Source organism: Microtus oregoni, unplaced genomic scaffold, assembly GCF_018167655.1.
Source record: "Microtus oregoni isolate MIOR12 unplaced genomic scaffold, Mior012 000026F_ref0000081, whole genome shotgun sequence".
Classification (NCBI taxonomy): Eukaryota; Metazoa; Chordata; class Mammalia; order Rodentia; family Cricetidae; genus Microtus; species Microtus oregoni.
In genome coordinates, this window is record NW_024543085.1 from 35925044 (window position 1) to 35949714 (window position 24671).

General features: G+C 42.2%; 1 protein-coding gene across 1 annotated transcript in view; it reads left to right on the forward strand.

Moving 5' to 3' along the window:
* Positions 1-780: 780 nt before the first annotated feature.
* Positions 781-24671, forward strand: part of LOC121463358 (acylglycerol kinase, mitochondrial) — a 73962-nt gene continuing 50071 nt past the window's right edge. Inside the window, exons 1-2 of the mRNA XM_041675538.1 lie at positions 781-820; positions 5273-5379. Of these exons, the coding sequence (XP_041531472.1) occupies positions 5279-5379 (101 nt within the window). The 5' untranslated portion in view covers positions 781-820; positions 5273-5278. The remainder of the gene's footprint in view (positions 821-5272; positions 5380-24671) is intronic.

Consider the following 24671-nt stretch of genomic DNA (forward strand, 5'->3'; position numbering starts at 1 on the left):
TTGTGGGTGAGTAAGCACAGCTGTTCCCATTTCAAGACACCAATGGCCACGTCATGCCCTCAAGATAGACTTCCACAACGTCTCTTTGTAGCAAAGTCTGTACTGTTTTGTTGACTTCTCCCTGATAGTGGCAAGATACAGTCTTTGTAACTAGCTGCCTGGGTTTAAGCAAACTGAGGAAATCAGGAAGCTCCCCTGCATCTGTCCCTCATCTTCAGTTCAGAAGTCTTTGTATTTTGAGCAGACACATTTTCTGGTGCCCCTACATCTCCATGGCCTCTTCAGCCTCATCACTCTCCTTATCTCTACCTCTCTCTGCCTCCCTCACACTGGCCTAGTTCATCTCTGATTTTGTGTTTGAGGCTCCTGTGACCTGCTCTGTCTTTTGTGCATTCTGACCTGATCCTCTTCTTTCTGCTTTTGGGGAGTTCAAACTTCCACTGTTTAACTTAACACAGCACCCCCAAACTCATCAACCGGTGTGGTTTTCTTTTACCACTGTCTAAACTTGTCTTACTCCTTTCATTACTTTCTGATTTAGTTCCAAATTGTAAAACTGTTCGTGTTATTTATTGTGAACTTTCCAGAAACGATGGGCTGGCGATAGAAGGGTAGAGGGATGAGAGATTGAAAGAATGAGGAAGTGGGAGAACAGAAAGAGAGGGCAGTGACCCCTCGAGGCCACTGGAGGGCTCGGCTCCACCCAGCCCGCGCAGCCCCGCCTCGGAACCCGAGGGCAGCGGTCACAGTTTCCCGCTGAAGGGAGGAAGAGTTTCGCGAGAGCACACAGGAAAGGCCGGGCGCCGAGCGGCGGGTAGCGGTGAGTTCGGGGAGCGGGTGCGGGCCGCTGGGTGTGTGTGACCTGGGTGTGGGGTGCAGTCGCGGGCGGCTGGGTTGAGCGGGGCGTCCCGGGAATCCGCCTGGCGCCCGGGGATCGGCCGCGCAGTTGCTGGCTGCGGCACGGTGGGAGAAGGGGGCTGGGCCGGGCCGGCGTGGCGCGCACGCCTCTGGTCCCTGTGGGTCAGGTGTGCTGGTTCGAGTCCCAGAGCTGTCCCTAATCTGTGGCCCCCTCAGTCACCACCCCCTTGGGCAGTGGGGTCCTCCGGAACAGAAACGGAACCAGTAGTATTTGATGGGCGGGTCTGTTCATTCATTCCGTTTTCTAGGTTCTGCTGATGGAGATGGCTAGAACCCCCCAAGGAGCTCTGCTTCAGTGAGAAAATCCTCACCTTCCCGGTCAGGAGAGGGGCCACAGTTAGAATTTGGGAGCTTATGCGGTTGGGGACAACCCGCTTTAAAGGGAAATATATGCTGATTTAAACATGGAATTGAGAGTTTTTAACTGACGCTAATGAGAATGAACATTCTGGCTGCTGAGAAGGGAATATACACTGTTAATGTCGTACATATTTGTGAAGACAGATTAGATATGGAAACATGTACAGATTTTGTCACAACCCCATCACAGCTGATTTCACAGCCAAATTAAGTAATCAGGGCAGACGGTGTTTCTTCGTTTTGCTAGTGAAGAAGTTAATTGACTTACCCAGGGTCCAACTACCTGTGAGTGACAACGCTGGGATTTAGTTCAGGCAGCTGGACCAGTCCTCTTTGCACACTAGGCCGCCTGCGTATTCCCCGTCCTTCAGTGACAGATGAATCATTTATGACAAAAAAGGGAGTTGCTGGGGAAGGGGTGGCTTGTAAAGACCATCCTCTCAGAGTGCCCTCGACTGACATGGTCTTTCCATGCTACCCTTCACTTGGATGCCCTTAGCAACCCGCATACTTTGCTTTCACAGACGTGAATTCCAGTTCTGTAGCTTGTGTCCAATCTCTCCTGTTTCCAAACAGCCAAGTCCAGACATCTGTGTGGGTTCCCTTGAGAGTGCCCGGCAGGTGTAACAGTCTAGAGACTCCTTAGCCGCACACTGTTTTCCCACAAACCTGCAATATCAATCAAAGGCTTGAAATCTCATTCTGGTCCATTGCCTAAGCACAAACCCTGGCTTGTTTCCTCATCTCGCACCTCCTGCAATCAGTTGGTCACCAAGTGCTGCCAGATCGCGACCTCCCTTGAGACAAGAGGACTCTTGTTCCTCCCTTTAGTTGACCAGACATTATGGCAGCCTCTCCCCCCAGCCCTCCCTCCACTTCAGCTTTACCTTTCAGGTTCTCACAGTCTTTTTATTCTGCAGCTCAGATATGATTATGTCCTTTATCTGCTAAAAATCTCAAGTTTTTTTTCTTTCTGTTGTCTTCAGCATAATGTCCAAAGCCCTTAGTGTGGACTCAGTCTTTTCATATCTTCCCTCCACTCCCATCTTTTATCTTTAAACTATTGTTTTTCGAAGTCTGGTGTGTTTATCACCTACATTAAATTATGATAGTAATTGCTAACGAACTAAATATGAGATGATACTCAGTTCTGGAACAAAGGGGTTTGGGGGAAGGGAGGTAATAACTAAGAATACACAATTCCAGCATATTTTCTGCTTTCTAATAAGGTTTAGTAAGGACCCTAAAGACTGAGAACCAGTGTTCTAGAAGCTATCCTGTACTTACACTCTATTGATGGTGCTTAGGCGTGTTAATCTCCAACATAGTACACTGGCAGTCGAGGAAACAGCAGAAGCAGGAAGTTGTTGCTCTTCTAACCTGAAGCGGACTTCCTGTATAAGGCCCTCATCTTATGCCTGCAGGAAATGATCACCTTTATTTCTTAAGATGAAAAGCCACGCGAGGACCTGAACTAACAGACCTGTTGTCATGGCACCTTGTTCTGTCATGTTTCTGTACAACTTGCTACTCTTCATCAAATTTAACATACATAGGGTTTTATTTCTGAAGGTTCGTTGTCAGGTAAAACTCATCACATAGATTTATGTCCTTTTTGTTTGTTTGTTACTATGTTTTGTTATAGGAGTCTTAGTCATGGGTGAGAAGAGAAATTACTTCCTCAGTCTACTGCCTTTCTATGTTTTTCAAAACATAATTTGATACATATATATGTGTATGTATTCATTTTGTATGTAGCCTTTACCCCACGCACACAAATATATTTATGGTCTTTGTATACTTTGCTCAGGTAGCTCTAACTGGGGTGGCTTAAATAACAAAAGTTTATTTCTCACAATGTGCAAAGTAGAAGTATGACTCCAAGATGGTTGCCCTGGTGTGGTACACTCTTCTTAGTTTGCAGGTGGCTGTCTTGTGGCTGTGTCTTCATAGGGAGGGTTGTGGATGGGATGTGACATCTGGCTGGTGTCTCTTCTTAGAGAGGTGCTAATCCTATTATGAGGGCAACACCCTTATTGCCCCATTATTTCTACATCCTAATGCCATTTCACTTGGAATTAGGAGATTCACTTAGAAGTTCAGAGACACAGATTCTCAGGCCTTAGCGTCTTCCTAACTCTTTCCCTCTGACTCCTGATCCGTAGGGCTCTGTCTGGCCCTGCAGGTCCATCCCAGTTAGGCCCGTGTTTGTGGACTCCTGATCCGTAGGGCTCTGTCTGGCCCTGCAGGTCCATCCCAGTTAGGCCAGTGTTTGTGGACTCCTGATTTGTAGGGCTCTGTCTGGCCCTGCAGGTCCATCCCAGTTAGGCCCGTGTTTGTGGACTCCTGATCCGTAGGGCTCTGTCTGGCCCTGCAGATCATTCCCAGTTAGGCCCGTGTTTGTGGACTCCTGATCCGTAGGGCTCTGTCTGGCCCTGCAGGTCTATCCCAGTTAGGCCCGTGTTTGTGGACTCCTGATTTGTAGGGCTCTGTCTGGCCCTGCAGGTCCATCCCACTTAGGCCAGTGTTTGTGGACTTCTGTCCTCATCTCCCAACCTTTATCTTACTGTGTTGCAACTTAGCTCATGTGGTTGTACTGCACTTAGGGATTTAACAATTATGAGCATTTGAGAGTGGGACTTAACCCTTCCCTGCCCTTGCGCTTAACACAGAGCAGATGTTGTCTCTTAAAGACCTCGTCAATGTATAAGTGTTTAGGGCCTGATGGGGAGAGGTCAGTGATTACATGGTCCTTTGGGACTTTGTGTGCACTAGCCTGGATCGCTTCATTGATGTCTGCAATGTGGATGTTTCTTCCTATGGGAGGGATTTTAACCAAGGGAGAAAATATTTAAAGGGAGGAATATTTTCATCTGTTTAGATAATTTTTTATTTTAGAAAACTTAGCATTGCATGTACGTTGCAATTTTAAGATATCATTTACCATCCTACAACTTAGAGGAAATTTTGTAAAATTTCTGCTTTTGTTTATTGGGATTTTGATTGGTGGAACTGTTTGAACATAATTGGGATAACGCTGGTTATAGATTATCTTTTACCGTGCTATGTTTACTTACTTTGTATTTTGAGTTGCTTTTTTGTACATTTCTGAAAATTCTCCATTTAAGAAGCTGAATTGTTATATGACTCACTCACTTGATAGATGTTTCTAGAATACCCATCATGTGCCAGATCTTACTTGGTGTGGAGGTTCTAGCAGTGACCAAAGCCCTACATTCTCAGGGTTTACTTTAGTGGATAAGCTAGGTAACATATTGATAAATATAAATATCATCAAATGATGCCATATAAAAACAGAATAAATATATTGAGCCATTTTGTTTTTCCGTATAGAGCTAATTTACCTTCCTTACAGGAGTAGGCAAGAATACCTTTCTTGTATTTTGTCATCGGTGAAATCAGTGAATGATAATTTAAAACTGAATTTTATATGGGAACAATAATAGCTCTTTGTAATTTACATGTCTTTGATTAGTAAGATGAGCATAAAAAACTTAGCCATGTGCATTGAGCTTTGTATGCATGTTCTGTGCTCATTTTCATATCAAAGACCTGGTGTTTTCTTCTGTTTTGAATAAGCTGTTGCTGGTATTTTGAATTCCTCGTATGTGATGGACAAATACTCAACAGTGGTGTAGTGGAACAGTGAAGACAGACATCAGAAGAAGCCTGGAAATCTTCTCCACTTAACTCCCTCCTCCTTCCTTCTGATATGGATAGGGAAAGGTGATTGGATAAGGAAGGAGGAGAGTGGAGATAGAAATACGTGAATAAAGAAGGAAGTGAAGATTGTGAGTGGATGAGAGATGTTGATGATGTTACTAGACAGGGAAAGAGGAGAAGAACCACAGCAGAAGTGGATAAGAGAAAACGAAAGGAAAAGGGGAGGGGAGACCATAGAGGAATGACTACTAGATGCTCCATGCATATCTTGGGTAATTTGTTTTCCTTTTCCCGCCTATCAAATGTGTAGGAGAAGATGACTGCATTCTTTAGAACACTTCGAAATCACTGGAAGAAAACTACAGCTGGGCTCTGCTTTCTGACGTGGGGAGGTCACTGGCTCTATGGAAAGCACTGGTAAATATTGACAGCCCCACCCCTTCTGTATTCCACTATAGAATGATTCAAAGGGCCTGTGTTGCAATTTTGTTCAGCTGCATGTCTTTATAAAATATGGTAGCTAAACAAAGTTATTCAAATAAAAAGGCAAAAGCTTCTTGTAAGCTGTCCTATAGAAGTAAGCATATGAAACTGTATAGTTAATTATAGCTGTAACACTTACACATCAATGCATGTGCTTAGTGAGGTTGGAAAGAAAGCAGTTTTTATTCACTTTCTTTGTTGAAGAGATCAGGACCCATTCTGGACAGAATAAAGTCCTCTCCCAAGTAAGTAGTAAATTGAAATTGTAATTCATCTATCTCCTTTGTGTTTGAATAAGGAATTCAGTGTATCATGTGTTATATCAGCCTTCAGACATAGCAGGAGAAGAAAGTGCCAGATTTTCTCTTCTGGCTTTGTATGGTAAGTTTACATAAGCAGGGTTTTTTTTTTGTTGTTGTTGTTGTATAAAAATCATAAAATCTTAAGAAATCAACCTAATTGTAGTCTTATAATTATGTAACCAAGTGCTACGTATATGTATACCAACACAGAAATCCAGATATATTCCATATTGCTTTGCTGACAGGGAAGAGGTAGGAATTGTATTGGAAAAGAGATCCACACTTCTAATGAGTGTTCAGTTTACTGCTGACAAAAAACTTGACACTGTAGTGTGTGGTCTGATAATCTGCAGCGGAGTGGTTCTTTCCTTGCAAGTACTCGCAGAGCTAGGCACCAAGCTCTCTTAGCTAGTATCTGCACAGCTTAGCATCTGTAAGGTAAGGAAAGAGTTAGCAGGCCTTTCTTCCAGTTTCTAACCTGGGCCTCAGGGGAATCTGTACAGACTGCAGGGCCTCTAAGCACACTGATGCTGGCTCACTGGGGGTGCCCCGTCCCCACCAGGTGAAGATCTGGAGAGCTCACTGTGTCTTCAGAGGTCCTCTGATACTCCCTGAAGTCTTCATTGTTTTAAAAGACCCTTTGGTTCTCCAGCATGAAGAGGCCTCACTCTGAAGGAGGTTTGAAACAGCTTGACTGAAGGCCTTAAGTGCTCCTTCCCCACCCTTGAAATCCAAGGTTACAGGCACAGATGCAGCTCTAGGGTCTCCCTCTTCTCTTTTTCACACTTCTTCTGAATACTTTGATCCTTCGTGAGCAAATGTGCAGGTCAGTGTTGTTGAGTATACTCATGTTGTTATGCAAAAGATTTTTTGGACTCCTTTGTTTATGCAAAACTGAAACTACTCATTGAGCTCTCCCTGTTTTCTTTCCTTCATTCCTCGAAGCCACCAGCCCGTTTGTTTTTCCATGAGTTTGACTGATATGAGACATGCAGTGTAGGCAGGATCATACAGTGTTTGCTCTTTTGTGACTGACTGTCTTATTGCACTTCTACACTGTCCTTAATATTCATCCACATCATAGGATGTCAGGTTTTTTTTCAAAGGTTGAGTAATTACTGTTTCTCTGCACGTGTACGTCATACTTTACTCATTTCTCAGTGGAGATTGGGTTACTTCTGTCTGCTGGCCATTGTGAATAACGTTGCAGTGACCTTGGGAGAGCAAATACCTCTTAGATTCTTTTTACAGTTCCTTTAGAGACATAACCTAGAAGAATGGCTGCTGGATCATATGTTAAGAATTGCTATTTTTGTTTTTTTTAAGGAGCCTTCAAAATGTTTTTGGTAACATCTTTACAGTACTACCATAGTGCAAAATAGTTGCAGTTTCTCTACATCTGCATTAACTTATGTTTGGTTGTTATGTGTAGTAATATGGGCGGCAGGGCTGCGTCCCCAGCTCCCCAGCCGCCCGCACGGCTAGTTTTACCCGAAATAACAACACACAAACTGTGTTCTTTTAGACACTGCTTGGCCCTTTAGCTCTAGCCCTTACAGGCTAATTCTCATATCCCGATCAACCCATCTCTAATAATCTGTGAGCACCGGTCTTACCGGGAAAGGTTCAGCATGTCTACCCTGGCGGCTTGCTTCATCGCGTGCCTCTGCCTGGGAGAGCGGAGCATGGCATCTCTCTGAGGCGTCTGCTCCCGAGAGGAGAGCTGTGGAGTCTGAGCTCACTTCCTCTTCCTCCCAGCATTCTGTTCTGTTTACTCCACCCACCTATGTTCTAAGCTATGAGCCCAAGCAGTTTCTTTATTACTTAGCCAATGAAATCAACAGATTGATATATGACACTCCCACATCAGTGATGGGTTTTGTGGTGTTGATTTTCATTTTTCTAAAAATATAGATTTTTTTCACATACTTTTTGGCCTCTTATATTTCATATTCGGAGAAAAATTTGCAAAGCTCTTTGCCCAGTTCTTAATTGAACTTTGTTGTTGAATTGTATGAATTCTTTATATATTCTAGATATTAACCCCTTATGAAATACATCATTCACAGTTTTTTTTTTCTCATTGTATATGTTGGCCTTTCAATTTGTTGTTGTGTCTTAGGGTGTCCAGAAGCTTTTAAAGTTCATGTCCCATTGTCTGTCTTTGTTCTTGTTGCCCGTGCTTTGGGTAGATTTGTGTATGGTGAATGTCTCTGCATATATATGTTGGTCAGAAGTCAGTGTTGGATGTTTTCCTTAATTGCCCCCCACATTATTTTTGGGGACCGTTACTCATCAGCCCCAGGGCTCATTGACTGGGTCACACTAGCTGGCCGGCAGGTTCTTGTTATCCCTGTGTCTGCTTGTCAGTGCTAGGATTGCAGCTGTCACACTGGTGTTTCACGTGAGTGCACGGGTTCCATATTTAGGTCCTCATGCGTTCAGGGCATGCACATTACCACCCTAGCCATCTCCTCAGCCCTCGCCTGAGCTTTTACTCTCACATCCAAGGATTTATTGTCAAATCCAATGGCACTAAGCTTTCCCCCATGTTTGCTTCTAGGAGCTGTATAGTTTTAGGTCACGTTTAGGCTGTTGTGTTTAATTGTGTATATGGTATAATACTAAGGTACAGCCTTACTGTTTGCATGTAGATATCAAGCTGTCACTATTTATAGAAAAGTATTCTTTCTCTGCCGTTTGGTCTTGGGACTTTTGTAGAAGATATTTTGACCATTTACAATGGAGGTTTACCTCTAGGTTTTCTGGTCCATGTACATGTATATACATTTGTATTCCAGAACCACATTTTGATTATTATAGACTTTCAAGAAATAGTGAAATTATTAAGCGAGAAGCTTCCAACTTTGTTATTTTGCTAGATTATTTTGGCCATTCAGGCTCTTTGAGATTTCATATCAGTTCTGATGTGGCATTCTCCTATTTCTACAGAAAATACCATTGGGATCTTGACAGGGATTGCATGAACTTGGTAGACTGCTTTGTACAGTGGCCATTTTAACAGCGTTGTCTTCCAATCCTTGAGCACATGGCGTCTTCCTGTCTGTTTTGTGGTTTTTATGGATCACATCTGTCTCACTTACCTAAATTTATTCATAAATATTTATGTTTTTTGGTCGTCTTACATGATTGATTTCTTAGTTTCCTTATATATTGTTCATTCTGTGTATGGAAGTACAGCTTGTTTTGTTAATTCTTTTTCTGTCTGACAGCTTTGCTGAAGTTGTTTTATGGTTCTAACACTTCTGTGTTGTTTATGTATAACTATTCTAGTGTTCTATATAAAAGATCATGTCATCTGTAAAAAGACAATTTTCTTCTTCCTTTCCTGTTTAGATGCTTTTTATTTCTTCCTCCTTTTTGTTCCCCTTCTTTTCTTTCTCCGCCAACCCTCAGTTCCATGGAGTCTTTCTTTGTAGCCCAGGCTGGCCATGGCCTTAGTACTTCCTGTCTCAAGTGCTGGAATTGTAGGTATGTGCCGCCCGCTAGCACTTGTAATTTATTCTTCTTCCACACTTGCTCTGGCTCATTCCTTTTACTGTACTTCTTGGCTTTGCAGTTTCTCATGACCTTTCTTACCACAGGGAGACACATTTCCCCATTGTCTCTGCCTTCCCAACTGCTTCTCCTTCCTCTCTCTTTCTCCCCTTGCTACTCCCCTTCTCGTTCTCTGTGACCCCTTCCTTTAGGGGGAGGGAGTTCTCTGCCCTAGGCTCTCTTCTCATGTCATGCCCTCTCCTGAATGATCTCACCTGCCCATACTGTCTTCTGTTCCATCTCTAGATGTCCCGTTATAAGATTTTGTTTGTCTTTATAAAGACGTCTTCTGAGCTCCACACCTAAATGTGTATTCAAGTGCTGTGTTGCCTTGAATGAGAGTCCCCGTTATCTGTGGCATCTGAGCACGCAGTCCCCAGTTAGTGGTGCTGTTGTGGCCCTGCTAGAGGAACTGTCTCAATAGGAGTGGCTTTCGATGTCCCACTCTTCCCAGTTTGCACTCTTTGCTTCCTGTTTGTGGGTCAGGGTGTGAGTCCTCAGTGTCCTCCTCCTGCCACCACATCTTTGCTCTGCTGTCATGGACTCTCAGTCTCTGGAACCATAGCTAAAATGAACTCGTCTTCTCTAAGTTGCTTTGGCCTGGTGTTTTACCACAGCAGTAGAAAAGGAACCAATACATGTGCTTATCTTCGGCTGCTTCACAGGTATTTCTGGCCCAGCATTCTAAAAAGCCCCTTGCCAAACCTGCTCCTCAGTTATTGGTATTACTCACTATCATTTTATTTCCCTAGATATTGGAACATCCTCTGTTCCTCCTTATCCTCGTTTCTCATATCCTGTGCATAGATTGTAAAGGATTTTAGAGTTTGCTAATGTGTTCTGTTTCTTTTGTCTGTCCTCGCTGTCTCTGTCTTCACCCACACTGCCCTCCTTTATTGAGTAAATTCTAATTAGCCCCCAGCTTTCTGACTGCTTCTGGTTTGCACACCATTGCTATGCTGCTGTTTTGCAAGTGAAGACTGCTATTGCGTTTAGACTCAAATTCCGAAGTCTTAACAAGCTGTGCAGAAACTTGGCCTCACCTGAATACATCCGGGACCTTGTTGTACTCTACATTTTAGGATTTGGCTTCAGATCTTTTCAAGTGATGTGATTATTATATTTCAGACTTCCTAGAAGGCATTTCGCATATGCATTCTTTTCTGGGCAACTGAAGTTTCTCCAAGTCTCAAGTACTAACTTCTCAAAGAGCTCTCCCAATCTAATCTTAGGCAGTTCTCTGAGCTCTTCCTGTATAAAACACTCATTGCTGTTGTGGGGCCAAGGGATGGCTCAGTGGCTGCACAAACTTGAGGATCTAATTTGGGATCCCCAGCACCCACATAAAAGTTAGATATAGCAATGTGCATCTGTAACCCCATCTTTGGAGTTGTGGAGACAGGACGGTCCTTTGGGCTTACTGGTTAGCTACTTTAGTCAAAGCTGAGTTCCAGGTTCCCTGAGAGACCCTGTCTCCAAAAAAAGAAGGTATAGAGTGATGGAGGAAGACACCCAACACCAACCTGAGCCCTCTGCAAGTGCAGGTGTACAAGTGAGCATGCCTACACACAGTGCACCACACACACACACACTCACACTCACACACACCACACACACACAAGTACAGGTGTACAAGTGAGCATGCCTACACACAGTGCACCACACACACACACACACACACACACACGTACAAGTGAGCATGCCTACACACACACACACACACACAAGTGAAACCATTCATCGCCATTGTGTTGATTTTCTTCTGCTTCTGTCTTCTCTTATCAAATACTGTATGGACTTTGTCTTGCATGGTATTATCCTGAAGTCCCTGCACACAGAGGGGACTCAGTGAACGTTCTGTTTATTGGAGAGGATGAAAGGATGGGGTTCAGAGTGAAGTATCAGTTGTGTTTGCCCCTTCTGAACCCACACACCCAGGCTGTTGAATTCCCCGAAAACAAGTGTGCTCCATCTGTAGTCAGGCTCCTCTTCCATCTTCACAAATGTGTCTTGAAATATTCATGAGTTTCTCTGTTCTATCTGCTGCCTTCTCTATACTCAGGCAACCTTAACTCCCATTTTAAAGAGGAGATTACAGAGCACAGGCCAGTCTCCACATGCACACTTGTGGCCTCTTCTTCACTGGGTAGGCAGCCGTCCTACTGCCCAATGCCAGTCATTCTGCCTCACCTTAGTACCTGCCCCTCATCATCTGCTCCTTCATTTGTATCCCTAATCTCAGATTTCTTCCTTGCTGATCAAAATCATTCCAAACTTACACTTATCTCCATTCAAGTGACAATTCTATTTGTTTACTGTCTTACCTATCTTTCCATTTATACCAATTTTTAATGTTTATCACTTACCCTTTTCTGCCTCTTTGAAACCCGTTTAGTAAAATTTGGTTTATATTCCATCATTTGATTGAGCATGCTCTTGAAAAAGTCATGAATAGCCGTTTAGTTGAATGAGTGAGCACCTTTCAGTCTTTACCTGCTGCATTCAGTAGTCTGTGATTTATTTCAGTTACTTTCCAGATGTCTTTTGGTTTTGTTTCATTCTGGTGTCCTCCAGACTGCATTCTTACTTAGCATATTTTGTAAGGGACCCCCAACCAACCACATGGCTGTTCTCAGGTAAGAGACATAGTTTCTGGGGTCATTGTGTTTCTTTAGGCATTCATCTTCTCTTGAGTTCCAGGTAAATAGAAGCGGGGAGGGGGGATTCACAGCAGGTGTGGGGGAAAAGACAGATTTTAATTTATTTTATCTGCCTATAATTCATTTTTATTGCCTCCTCTTATTAATCTTTTGATATCACATTTACAGGATTTATTTCATTTTTATAGTATTTATAAATTTCTTCTCTTTTGAGAATTCTTTCTATTTTCTCCCTTCTTCCAAGCCTCAAAGAAGAACGTTTTTATTTTTATTTTTTTTTTCCAAGATTTCTCCTGTATAATTTTCCTGCTGCAGGCTGCTATAGTAGGCAGGAGCAGCACGGGTGAGTCTCTCTCAGCACAGCTCTGTGAGAGCAATTGAAGAGCTGGCAATGACCCCGTGTGCTGAGAGTAAAGGGAGTTTAAGTATTGCTCATTCCTCTCCAACTGCTCTTGCTGAGCCTTCTGATCCCTGGGGAAGATTGTGTTCCAGGCTGCTAGTTCATCATGTCAGCCATTTACCTGCAATCGTCTTCCATTTTTTCTAGCCCTTTTAGTGGCAAAGAGCCTGCTGATTAACAAGTAGCAGGAGAAAGGGAGCAGTGTAGTATGGAGGTTGTCTCTAGAGTCAGTCAGCCCTGACATGTCCTAGCAGAGTGACGTTGGGCTCTTGAAGCTGGACACTCTTCAACTGTGGAATGGGCATAGTAGTGTCTTGTGAGTCACTGAAGATAGAATAAGGTAACTCTAGCTGACGGTATTCTAGACATGAAGTCAAATAAATGCTCCAAGTAATTTGAGGTAATAACTACTCAGGACTAGGAGAGTTAAAACAAAGTGTTGATGGTATCTGGGCAGTGAATGACGTGAGAGCTATCCAGTGGGACAGGAAGACAAGGACCTACCAGGTGATCGAACAAGATCTGAGCCGTTTCCTTTTCTCATGCTGCATGTGATGAGACAGTCTGACAAAGACTAGTCTGAAGTCTGATGTAGGGGCTGAAGAGATGGCTCTGGTTCAGAGTCCTTGCTGCTCTTATAGTGGACCTGCGTGTTTTTGCCAGCACTGACATAGCCTCTCACAGTCCCTTGTAACTCCGTCTTCAGGAGAATCTGATACGTTCTTCTGACCTCTGTGGGCACCATGCATATACATGGTGCACATAGGTATATACAGGTACTCACACATACAAATAGAATTAGTGTAAACTAAACCTGAAATTTCACACAGCATGACTTCAAAACTATAGGGCACAAACCATTGCAACCTCTAAGATATGCCTGAACCCTTGATCTGACGTATGGGGTCATTCTCATTCAGACCTCCTCAAGCAGTGGAGCTCTGGGTAATGCCACATCTCCAGGTTTGGATTCTCTGCCTATAACTTAGAGATAGTAAACAGCAATAGCACCCATCTCTGTGGGTTGTCAGACAGACGTTTCTTAGACTTCCATTGCTGCAGTGAACATTAACAGAAGCAACACAGCTTTTGATTTTTTCCTCATGAGGGAAACTTAAGAAAGATGTCATTTGAGCTGGGCCTTGCGGACTCTGGCACAGTGTTCTAGGAGTGTCAGTTGCTCAAGCATAGCTAGGAAATGCAGTGTAGTGGATTTGTGGAGACTGGTAAAGAGTGACACAGGGACAGGGCAGTTAATGGGATGGGGATGAGTGATGAGTGATGTGAAAGGTACAAAGAATAAATGAAAAGGAAGAAGAGGAACACGAGTGAAGTTGCATGTTTTCATCAGACCGTGGAAAAGCCAGGTTGTGGGAGAACTTGTGTATAGGATACCTGTGTTTGAGTAGCATGTAAAGATGGTAAGGGGAGAAGAATATTATGAACAAGGTAACGTTCTAGAAGTTTAACTCTCTCCTATGCAGGGCACATTTCAGAAGTTGACCTCAAAGCTACTGACGGCTGACACGGGGTTGTGAGGAAAGAACACAGGAAGTGTGAGCTGTGGCTCTGTGGCCAACACAGCTTTGAAGGTGCAGGCATCTCCGGTTTCAGATATGCTCCCTGTCAGCTTCATGGCCTTGTCAAGTACTTAAACCACTTACCTCTGAGCCTCAGCTCCTTGGCCCCACAGGAGGTGTAATTCTCTGTGTCTGCAGCTGAGTTTCAGGGACAGTGAGGAGGTGTGGGTCAGATGCTTTCACTGTGCTCCAGTTTAGCCCCTCCGTGCTAGCTGTGCTGATTCCCTGGAGACTGACTGGTGTTTGACTGAGGCAGAGGAACATGGAGAAGTCATCTTAGGCCTTCAAGACTGGTGTAATTGGTGATGCAGAGAGAAGGAAGTCACCAGGAAGAATTGGTTTGAGGAAGAGATTCTATATTCTATTTTAGGCACACTGAGTTTGAGACCCTGACAGGAGAGGCAAGGGGAATGTGTTAGCTCCCAGGGGTAAATTATGTATGAGCCACACTTGACTAGACTGATAGTTTTCTTTTGGTGGAGAGTATGGTTTCAGGAACGTCTTGTGCTTTGGTTCCCAGTATCTCTGGATGTCTGGGATGAGATGCTTCATCCCGATACCCTTCAGAGCAGCCTCTGACTCTGAGACAGATGTCTGGGATCTGGCCGCCTCCCCTGCCTCAGCTGCCTTACCGATGGCTGATGGCAGGAGGTTTATTCCCCTTCCTAGCTTCTCTTTGTTTCACATTAGTTGAAATTTTGATAAAGCAGTTTGCTTTGTCATTTCTAAGTTCATTCTGAATCAAGCTCCCCACCCCTGTGCACAGGCTGATGCTGAAAGTGGGGTTTTAATCGGTGCTATTTAAAGAAGCTCTCGTTTGTAGGCAATTAAATAACAGGCTTGTCAGCCAATATTTAATAGGGAATAAGGCAACTTTTAACTTTTTAAATACAATGACATTTAATTATATTCCCCTTATTTCCATGTCCTTTTGTTAAATTATGTGGAAAACAAATTTCTTCCTTTAAAAAAAATGATATTTCTATCTTCTTGTATCTGAGATGGAAGTCAGGAGGTATATTTAAGTTATATCTTGTGTTTTTGGCTTCACATAATTGGGGAGATTTTCATGTTAGTGGTTTTACTTGTTTCCAGGCCTGTACAGAAAGTAATCTTAGCTGTGCTGAAAGCAGCTCTTCTCTAGGTAGTAGCCAGCATTTCAAATGGAGCATATTTCAGAACAGCAGAGCCGTGATATTAGTAGCTACTAACTTACGTTATTTCAGGTCAGAAGTTGTCCAGATGTGTTGTGGAGCTGTGAGCCCACAGTGAATCCCATCTCATGGGGATGTTTATAGAGGAACTGTTAGGTTTTCTTTTGATTCTTGAATACCTTCATAATCTCTATGTAATACTTTTTGTCTTCTCGTTTTCTCTGGACCTGAGTACCTTGCACATGAGACTCGGTGTTTATTTATTTTCAGTGACACTTGTCAGTATTTATGATGGTTATTGGTCTCTGGAGAGCTGGTAAAGTAGATGATTTATTTCTATGGGGGGGAAACCTGGAATAAGGTGTTTACAGGGATAAAAATGAATGGATGAAAAAAATAAAGGGAAAATAGAAGTGAATCAACCATGAAAGAATGTCTTCTTAGAACTAGATAGGAGCCACCATGATGGTGTTTCTTGCCAAGGCTGACAACCTGAGTTTGACTCCCAGGAGCCACTTGGTGGGAAGAGAGAACTGACCTCTGAGCATTGTCCTATGACCTCCACACATAGGCTATGGTATATGTACCACTCACACAAATACATGTAAAATTAAAAATGAATTACATAGAAGTAGAAATCTTTTTTATAAAAAACTGGAGGTCAGAGGATGCTCTCTGATGGGAGCTGACACATTCCCTAATTGTGGTACTGTGTAGACCTCACAGAGATGTAGCTACCAGTCAGAGATGGAGCTGTTATCCAGAGTGTAGGGTACTCAGTCCACTTGTTTGTGCTTTCATGAATAGCAGAACAGTAGGGTAAGAAGAAACATTGGTATCTTGCCAAGACTTGAGTCTAGAGTGAGAGTAGAATAATTTCGTATCTTTTTTTAAAGTTATTTTTTATTTTAAAACATTCTTTTCTCATTTTACATATCAATCGCAGTTCCCACTCCCTCCCCTCCTTTGGCTCCTCCCATCTTCCTTTCACCCCATCCCCCATCCACCCCTCATGGGAGTTAAGTCTGGCACATCACTTTGAGGCAGGATCAAGGCCTATGTGCTATATCTAGACTGAGAAAGATATCCCTTCAAAGAGAATGGACTGCAAAATGCCAGTTCAAGCAGTGATAAATCCTGGTCCCACTGCCAGTGGCTCTACAGACTGCCCCAGCCTTCCACCTGTCACCCACACCCAAAAGGTCTAGTTTTGGTTCTATACAGATTCCCCTGCTGTAAGTCCAGAGTCAGTGAGTTCCCACTAGTTCATGTCAGCTGATTCTGTGGCTATCCATGTCATCATCTTGACCTCTTTGCTCATATTATTGCTCCTCTCTCTCTTTGATTAAACTTTAGGAGCTCAGCCCAGTGCTTCATTGTGGATCTCTGCATCTGCTTCCATCAGTTGCCGGATGAAAGTTCTATGATGACAATTAAGGTAGTCATCAATCTGATTACAGGGGAAGACCAGTTCAGGCACCCACTCCACCACTGCTTAGGGTCGTAGCTTTTGGATTTCTGGGAATTTCCCTAGTGCCAGGTTTCCTGCTAGCCCCATAATGGCTCCCTCAATCAAGATATATTTTTCTTTGTTCTCCCTCTCTGTCCTTCCACTATCTCAGCCATCCCATTCCCTCATGTTTTCTTCCCTTTCTCCTTTTCTTCTCCCTCTCACCTCCCTCCTCCCCCACCCCCATGCTCCCAATTTTCTCAGGAGATCTTGTCTATTTCCCCTTCCCAGGGGAATACATATATGTCTCTTTTAAGGTTCTCCTTGTTACCTAGCTTCTCTGGGATCATGGACTATAAACTGACTATTCTTTGCTTTACATCTAATATCAACTTATGAGTAAGTACATACCATGTTTGTCTTTCTGGGTCTGGGTTATTTCATTCAGAATGTTATTTTCTAATTCTATCCATTTGCCTGCAAATTTCAAGATATCATTGTTTTTTAGTGTTAAGTAGTACTCCATTGTGTAGATACACCACATTTTCTTTATGCATTCTTCGGTTGAGAGGCATCTAGGTTGTTTCCAGATTATGGCTATTACAAATAATCTTGTTTTGAAGACAGTTGAGCATATGTCCTTGTGGTATGAGTGTGCATTTCTTGTATTTATGCCCAAGAGTGCTATTGCTAGGTCTTGTGGTATATTGAGTCCCAATTTTCTGAGAAACCACCATACTGATTTCCAAAGTGGCTGAACAAGTTTGCACTCCCACCAGCAATGAAGGAGTATTCCCCTTACTCTGCGTCCTCTCCAGTACAAGCTATCATTGGTGTTTTGGATCTTGGCCATTCTTACAGGTTTAAGATGGAATCTCAGAGTTGTTTTCATTTGCATTTCTTTGACGGCTAAGGATGCTGAACATTTTTTTTAAGTGTCTTTCAGCCATTTGAGATTCTTCTGTTGAGAATTCTCTGTTTAGATCTTTACTTCATTTTTTAAAATTAGATTATTTGTTATTTTGATGTCTAGTTTCTTGAGTTCTTTATATGTTTTGGAGATCAGCCGTCTGTTCATTGTAGAGTTGGTGTAGATCTTTTCCCATTTAGTAGGCTGCTGTTTTGTCTTACTGACTATTTCCTTTGCCTTACAGAAGCTTCTCAATTTCAGGAGGTCCCATTTATTTATTGTTGCTCTCAGTGTCTGTGCTACTGGTATTATGCTTAGGAAGTGGTCTCCTTTTCCCATACATTGAAGGCTATTTCCCACTTTTTCTTCTGTGAGGTTCAGTGTGATTTGCTTTATGTTGTTGTCTTTGATCCATTTGGACTTGAGTTGTGCATGGTGATAGATATGGATCTGTTTGCATTCTTCTACATGTTGATATCCAGTTATGTCAGCATCATATGTTGAATATGCTTTCTTTTTTCCAATGTATACTTTTAGCTTCTTTGTTAAAAATCAGGTGTTCATAGTGTGTGGATTAATATCACGGTCTTCAATTCAATTCCATTGGTTCACCTATCAGTTTTTATGTGAATACCAAGCTGTTTTCATTACTATTATAGAGCTAGATGTCAGCTCTGGTGTTGCCTCTGGAAGTTCCTTTCTTGTACAGGATTGTTTTGGCTCTCCTGTGGTGTTTTTTTTTCCTGTATAAAGTTGAACATCTTTCTTTCAAGTTCTGTGAAGAATTGTGTTGGAATTTTAATGGGCATTGCATTGAAGCTGTAGATTGCTTTTTTGGTAGAATTGTCATTTTTATTATGTTAATCCCACCTATACAAGAGCATGGGAGAGCTTTCCACTTTCTGATGTCTTCAATTTCTTTCTTCAAAGACTAAGTTTTTGTTGTAGAGGTTTTTCCCTTCTTTGATTATTATTACCCCAAGATATTTTATGTTATTTGTGGCTGTTGTGAAGGGTGATGCTTCTGATTTCTTTCTCAGCCCTTTTATCATTTCTATATAGTAGGGCTACTGATTTTTTTTTAGTTGATCCTGTAGTCTGCCACATTACTGGTGGTATTTATCAGCTATAGGAGTTCTTTGGTAGACTTTTTGGAGTCACTTAAGTATACTATCATATCTGCAAATAGTGAAAGTTTGAGTTCTTCCTTTCCAATTTGTATCCTCTTGATCTTTTGTTGTCTTATTACTCTATCTAGAACTTCAAGTACAATATTGAATAGATATGGAGAAAGTGAACAGCCTTGTCTTGTGCCTGATTTTAGTGGATTCGCTTTGAGTTTCTCTCCTTTTAGTTTCATGTTGGCTGTTGATGTTGATGTTGGTCAATAGGTGGGTGTGTGGGGGCATAGACTGCCGAACCATCTTCTGGCTAATGAAAAGTTCTACAGAGCAGGCTCACAGGATAGAGGCCCTCAAGGATGCCATCTTTTATTAAATAATTTCCTACCCTGAGCCAGAAGGGGAACAGGCTGTGAGGAGGAAGCCTGAGAAAGCAGGGGATCCTTAACTCTTTGTAAGTAATGCCTGTTCTGCACATGTGGAGACAAGTGCTGTGATCTGACAGAAAGACAGAGGAAAGGTGTTTGGGGGGATTTCTGACTTCAGAGTGTGAAAGAAAGAATGGGCACCAAATGAGCGTTGTTCAGAACAGCCTTTGGATTTTGTTAGAGTTGAGGCCTTCCTATCTTGGGTAGAGGTTGAGTCTTTGCCTGATAAATACTATTGAATACTCTGTTACTAGTGGAGTGGTGTCATCCATTTGATTGATGGGGGCTCGGCTCTGTGGAGGGAGATTGTAATGCCATGGGCTGGATCTTTTCTAAGAACTCTTTCAACCTTAAAATTGCAGAATTCTAGGAAATGGGCTTGTGGACACCTTTTGACAAAAGCATTGATTTGTTGTGGTTGCAAATATTTATTGTTTGCCTTTTTGTGCTTTGTCAGAGAACAAAGATGATAAAGCAGGGATTGCAGACCTAAATAAACATTGCTGCCAGTATTCAGGAATCCTTGCTTTGACAGTGAGCAAATTCAAAATTCTGGGCTGAATCACAAATCTCATTTAGTAAGTAGGTTCACACATTTGGCAAAGACTTGTTGGGAGTGTTTAGTTCATCGTTGAACATCCTCCTGCTGGATTCTTCCTCGTTCCTCTGTGTGTAGCTGTTGTGTTAAATTCATTGTGTTCTATGAACTTTTTTCCAAATCTCTTCTCTCTCTTCTGTTTTAGCAAATAATTGTTAGCTTGTTTTTTTTGTTTTTCGAGACAGGGTTTCTTCTCTGTGTCCTGCAACTTGCTCTGTAGACCAGGATGTCTTTGAACTCACAGCGATCCACCTGCCTCTGCGTCCTGGGTGCTGGGATTAAAGGCATGTGCTACCACTGTCCAGCTGCAAATAATAATTCGTGGAACTGGTTTTAGCTTGCTTTATATTATTATTTAGAAATGTCTCTTCCATTATTGAATTAAGACACCAACTAAAAAGCTGCTTCACTTTTCACTAGCCCAGGAGGCTGTTGTACACACATTTTCTGGTAGTTTGCAACTTTCTTGCTCTTTACCCATTTTTACTCAGCAACATGACTGTGATGGATTTGATGCCAACCATTGTCGGTGTGGCTCCTTGTTTTCTTTTATATACATATACATCATACACACACACACACACATATATATATATATACTTTTTATTATATTTTATTTGTATTCATATATTTTTAAGTGTATATATTAAGTATATATAATATATATTAAGTATTATATATATGTATATACATACATACACATACACACACACACACACACACATATAAATAAAATGTTGTCGGGGTTTCTGTCCTGCCCAGTTCCCACAATCTTTAAGTCCCAAAGAAATCACACAGATGTCTATGTTAGTTATAAACTGATTGGCCCATTAGCTCAGGCTTCTTTTTTTTTTTTTTTTTTTTTTTTTTCCGAGACAGGGTTTCTCTGTGGCTTTGGAGCCTGTCCTGGAAATGGCTCTGTAGACCAGGCAGGTCTCGAACTCACAGAGATCCGCCTGCCTCTGCCTCCCGAATGCTGGGATTAAAGGCGTGCGCCACCAGCGCCCGGCTAGCTCAGGCTTCTTATTAACTCTTATAACTTATATTAGCCCATTATTCTTGTCTATGCTAGCCACGGGGCTCAGTACCTTATTCAGCAAGGCAGTCACATCTTACTTCTTTTGTGGCTGGGTCATGACTACAGACCAGGACTTCATTCTTCCCAGAATTCTCCTGTTCTCGTTGACCTGCCTCTACTTCCTATCTGGTTGTCCTGCCTATTCTTTCTGCCTGGCTACTGGCCAATCAGCGGTTATTTAAAATATAATTGACAGAATACAGGTCATTTTCCCACACCACTTCCCCCTCTTTTTTGTAAAAAAGAAAGAACTCTGAATCTAATATGCTTTGTTTAGCTTTTCTCCTGACCACTAGCCATAACAGCTTGTAACCAACATTCTAACTAAACAAAGGAAAGTATCCATAGTCCATTTTTTGGGACTGTGGGCATAGTTTTCCAAGCTACTTCCTGCTGGTTGGGGGCACTGATAATCTTATGGGGACCTAAAGAAAATTTAGAATTTTGATCAAGTCCTGACTAGAGTATCCTGTGAGGCTTGGTCATCTCAAGCAGCATTTTGAGTCTGTTCTGAATGTGGAACTCAGACATCTGTGCCATCTGTTTCTACTGGAGATTTCTCAGGTGGTCTTCCTTGATCAAATCTGATTTTTTTTAATTCAAAATAAATTCATAGCCTCTCATTTTCTGTGGAAACAAAAGCAAAACCTCTTCTCCAAAGTAACATATCTTTTGACTTCAATTTTGAAGTCAAGGTATTTTCAGAATACCTATCTTGGATTAATTCAGCAGCATTTATAAACAAATATCTTTTAGCAGCTGTTGCTCCTTCCTCAGCATTCAAAAAATTCAAAGAGAGCATAATAACATACAGTATTCAGACTCTGTGTATTTTTCATCTTTACGTGTCTTTATTTTAACCTCTATTTCTTTAATTTTTACTTTTAATTTTTGGCTTTTTGAGACAGGTTCTCTGTATATCTTTTATACAGAACTCCCTCTGTAGACTAGGCTGTCCTTGAACTCACAGAGTTCCACCTGCCTCTGCCTCCCAAGTGCTAGGAGTAAAAGTGTGTGCTACCACACCTTGAACTCACAGAGGTCTGCCTGCTTCTGTCTCCCAAGTGTTGGGATTAGTGGTGTGTGCCGCCACACCCAACTACTCTCTTTCTTTTTTATTTTAAGAACTTTAACCTTTTTCTTTTCTCTCCAAATCTTGTATATATTTTTAACACACTGGAAACCATTTAGAGGTTTTCTTTGTCTTTTAAACTCTCTTTATTGTATATCTCTCTTTTTATGACCATGAGTCTTTAATTTGCTAAGCAATGTGGATAGGATTAAAGCCGTTGCTTTGACAGCTGGATCCAGCCCATTTTTTAGTTTAGCTTTCTGAGATTCCAGCCTCGTGGTAGAGGTACCAGCTGGAGCCATGTTTATGCCACAAATCTATGGCATTTCAAGTTCCCTGCCACTATCAACATCAACACCATTCAAGTGTTTCCTAACTGTACCTCTGAAAAAAGCTGCAAAGTTTTGCAGCTAATGCTGAGTCAGGACGCCTCTCTTAAATGAGAGTGCTTGCCTCTAGCAGAGCAGACCTGAAGAATTGCTGCTATCAATAAGCCATGCTTTTACTCTATTCTTTTCTGTCTAGAATTACTTCTCATGCTCTCTCAGGCTTTATGTAGATGCAGTTGTCCATGTTGGTGCCATTTGTTGCTGGGGTTTCTGTCCTGCTCAGTTCCCGTAATCGTTAAGTCCCAAAGACATTACACAGAGGTCTACATTAGTTATAAATTGATTGGCCCATTAGCTCAGGCTTCTTATTAACTCTTTTATTAGCCTATTCTTGTCTATGCTAGCCACGTGGCTGGGTACCTTATTATTGAGGCAGTCACATCTTACTTCTTCTGTGGCTGTGTCATGACTGCAGACTAGGAATAAGTACGTGTGTGTGTGTGTGTGTGTGTGTGTGTGTGTGTGTATACACACTCATATACTTTCATGGCATTGAAATATACACAGTTGCCACTTAGTATATTATTAATCCATAGAATATTTTCCTTTCTTATGTTTTCAGGATTTTAGGAAATTTCTTTCTCATTTTGTGCTTGAGAGAATTGAGATAATATAATTTTTTTTTGGTGTCCATCATAGAGAGGCCAGGGAACAAGGAAAGCTGATGTCCATGAAAACAGAAATACTAGAGTGAAGGATCCCGTATCCTTTCAAGAATCTTTAACATTTGGATTGTCACCCTGGTTTTCTAACCTGTCACATTGACCATTTTTTTCTGATCCCAAAAGAACTGGACATACTTTAGGAAGGAAAGATTGGACATTCTTCCCAGCAGGCTGCACTTCCCTCTGCTGGGTCGAGGTCTGTCTCTTCGGCAGAAGTGCTGTGGCCATTGTTTTCTCCCATGCAGCTGAGGCCCCTGCGCAGTCTTTACCTGTCTGGAAGGTATCTGGGCATGCGGAAGAGGCTGAAATGTGTAGTTGGAAATGGCTTCCCCTCCGTAGTCACTTTGCAAGAGTCACTTGTAGCTTTGCTGCCATTTTTTTCCTATCCCTCCTTCTCCATTGACCACCAGTGAGCGGAGCCCCTGGCAATGTGATGACTAATTATTTTAGGAAGCCTGAGTAAGTCTCCATGGTCGCTGTAAACATCTAAACTTGAAATCTGTTTTGTGCAAGGCAAAGACAGTGTTTGCATGCACCAAGGGGAAACTGGTGGTAGAAATTGCTGAACAATTTGCCTCTAACTGTAGTGAGAAATACTCTTTTTGGGAAATAAGATGGATCAATGTAAGTCTTCTCTCCATGTAATGCTGTTATTGAAGTAACAACTTATCGTATTTTGCAGTTCTAAAGTAATAAATAAAGCATTTATGTAAAAAGTATCCTATTACCTGTAGTAGCAGGCAAGTTCATATTTTCTTAAGCCTCAGGCAATAAGATCAGCTGACTTTTTTCCTTTCTTCCTTCCTTCCTTCCTTCCTTCCTTCTTTCCTTTGGGTTTTTCAAATCAGGGTTTCTTTGTAGCTTTGGAACCGATCCTGGAGCTCACTCTGTAAATTAGGCTGGCCTTGAACTCACAGAGATCCACCTCTTCCTGCCTTTACCTCCTGAGTGCAGGGATTAAAGGCTTGCACCACCACCCAGTTCTGTTTTCTAATCCAGAAGCTTCTAATTCATTTCTGTCAAAGAGCCTCCATTTTGCTTCTGAGTATGTCTTCAGGCCCCTTCCTGATATGACTACATTTTGGAGCACCTCTTGTAAATTGTATTTACTATTAGTGCCTAGGAGGTACCTTGCTGTATAGACAGAGCATGGGCTGTCAGTTGATGTACAGTCTGTTTTCTGTAAGTCTCTAGCTCACATTCAGACTCTAGATCCATTAGGTATCTGGAATTCTCTGACACTAGAACAGTTCTTGGGCTCCGTGGTATCAGGTCAGAATTCCCTGCTTTGGTTTTGAAGAGTCCTAGTGCATACGGTGCTGCATGTACATGCTCACACAGTCTGAGGTCCTGACCTGGCAGCGTAACCCTGAGTGTGGGTTTTCATCCTTGCCCTTGGCTACACTGCAGATCTGTCTCGGTTAATCTGCTGGTTCAGGATTGCCAGATACTCATACAAGAGTAACCATCAGTTTCCCTTGAAGCATAAAGTGTGCCTTTCAAGCCCAGTGAGTCAATTTTCCTGTCCAAACATTTGCCACTTACTTATTAACAAGTATTCATTGAGTTCCCACTGTCTGCAAGAGTCTGTGCTGTGGGTTTAGCAGGAGTAAATACTAGCAAATTTTCATTATCAGAAGGCAAGAGAAGGCAGTTGGAACAAAAAGGCTGAGCCCATGGTGAACCTCAGCACTGTAACTTTCAAAACAGCACCCCATGCTGGGGACTGAGTGTCTGAAAAATGGACCCATTAGAGATAGTTCACATTTAAATCATAAATCTGGGGAGAGAGAAAATGACCAAAATCTTGGAGTTCTGAACACAAAATCAAGAAGTATAAAGCAACTTCAAAGGAAATGAT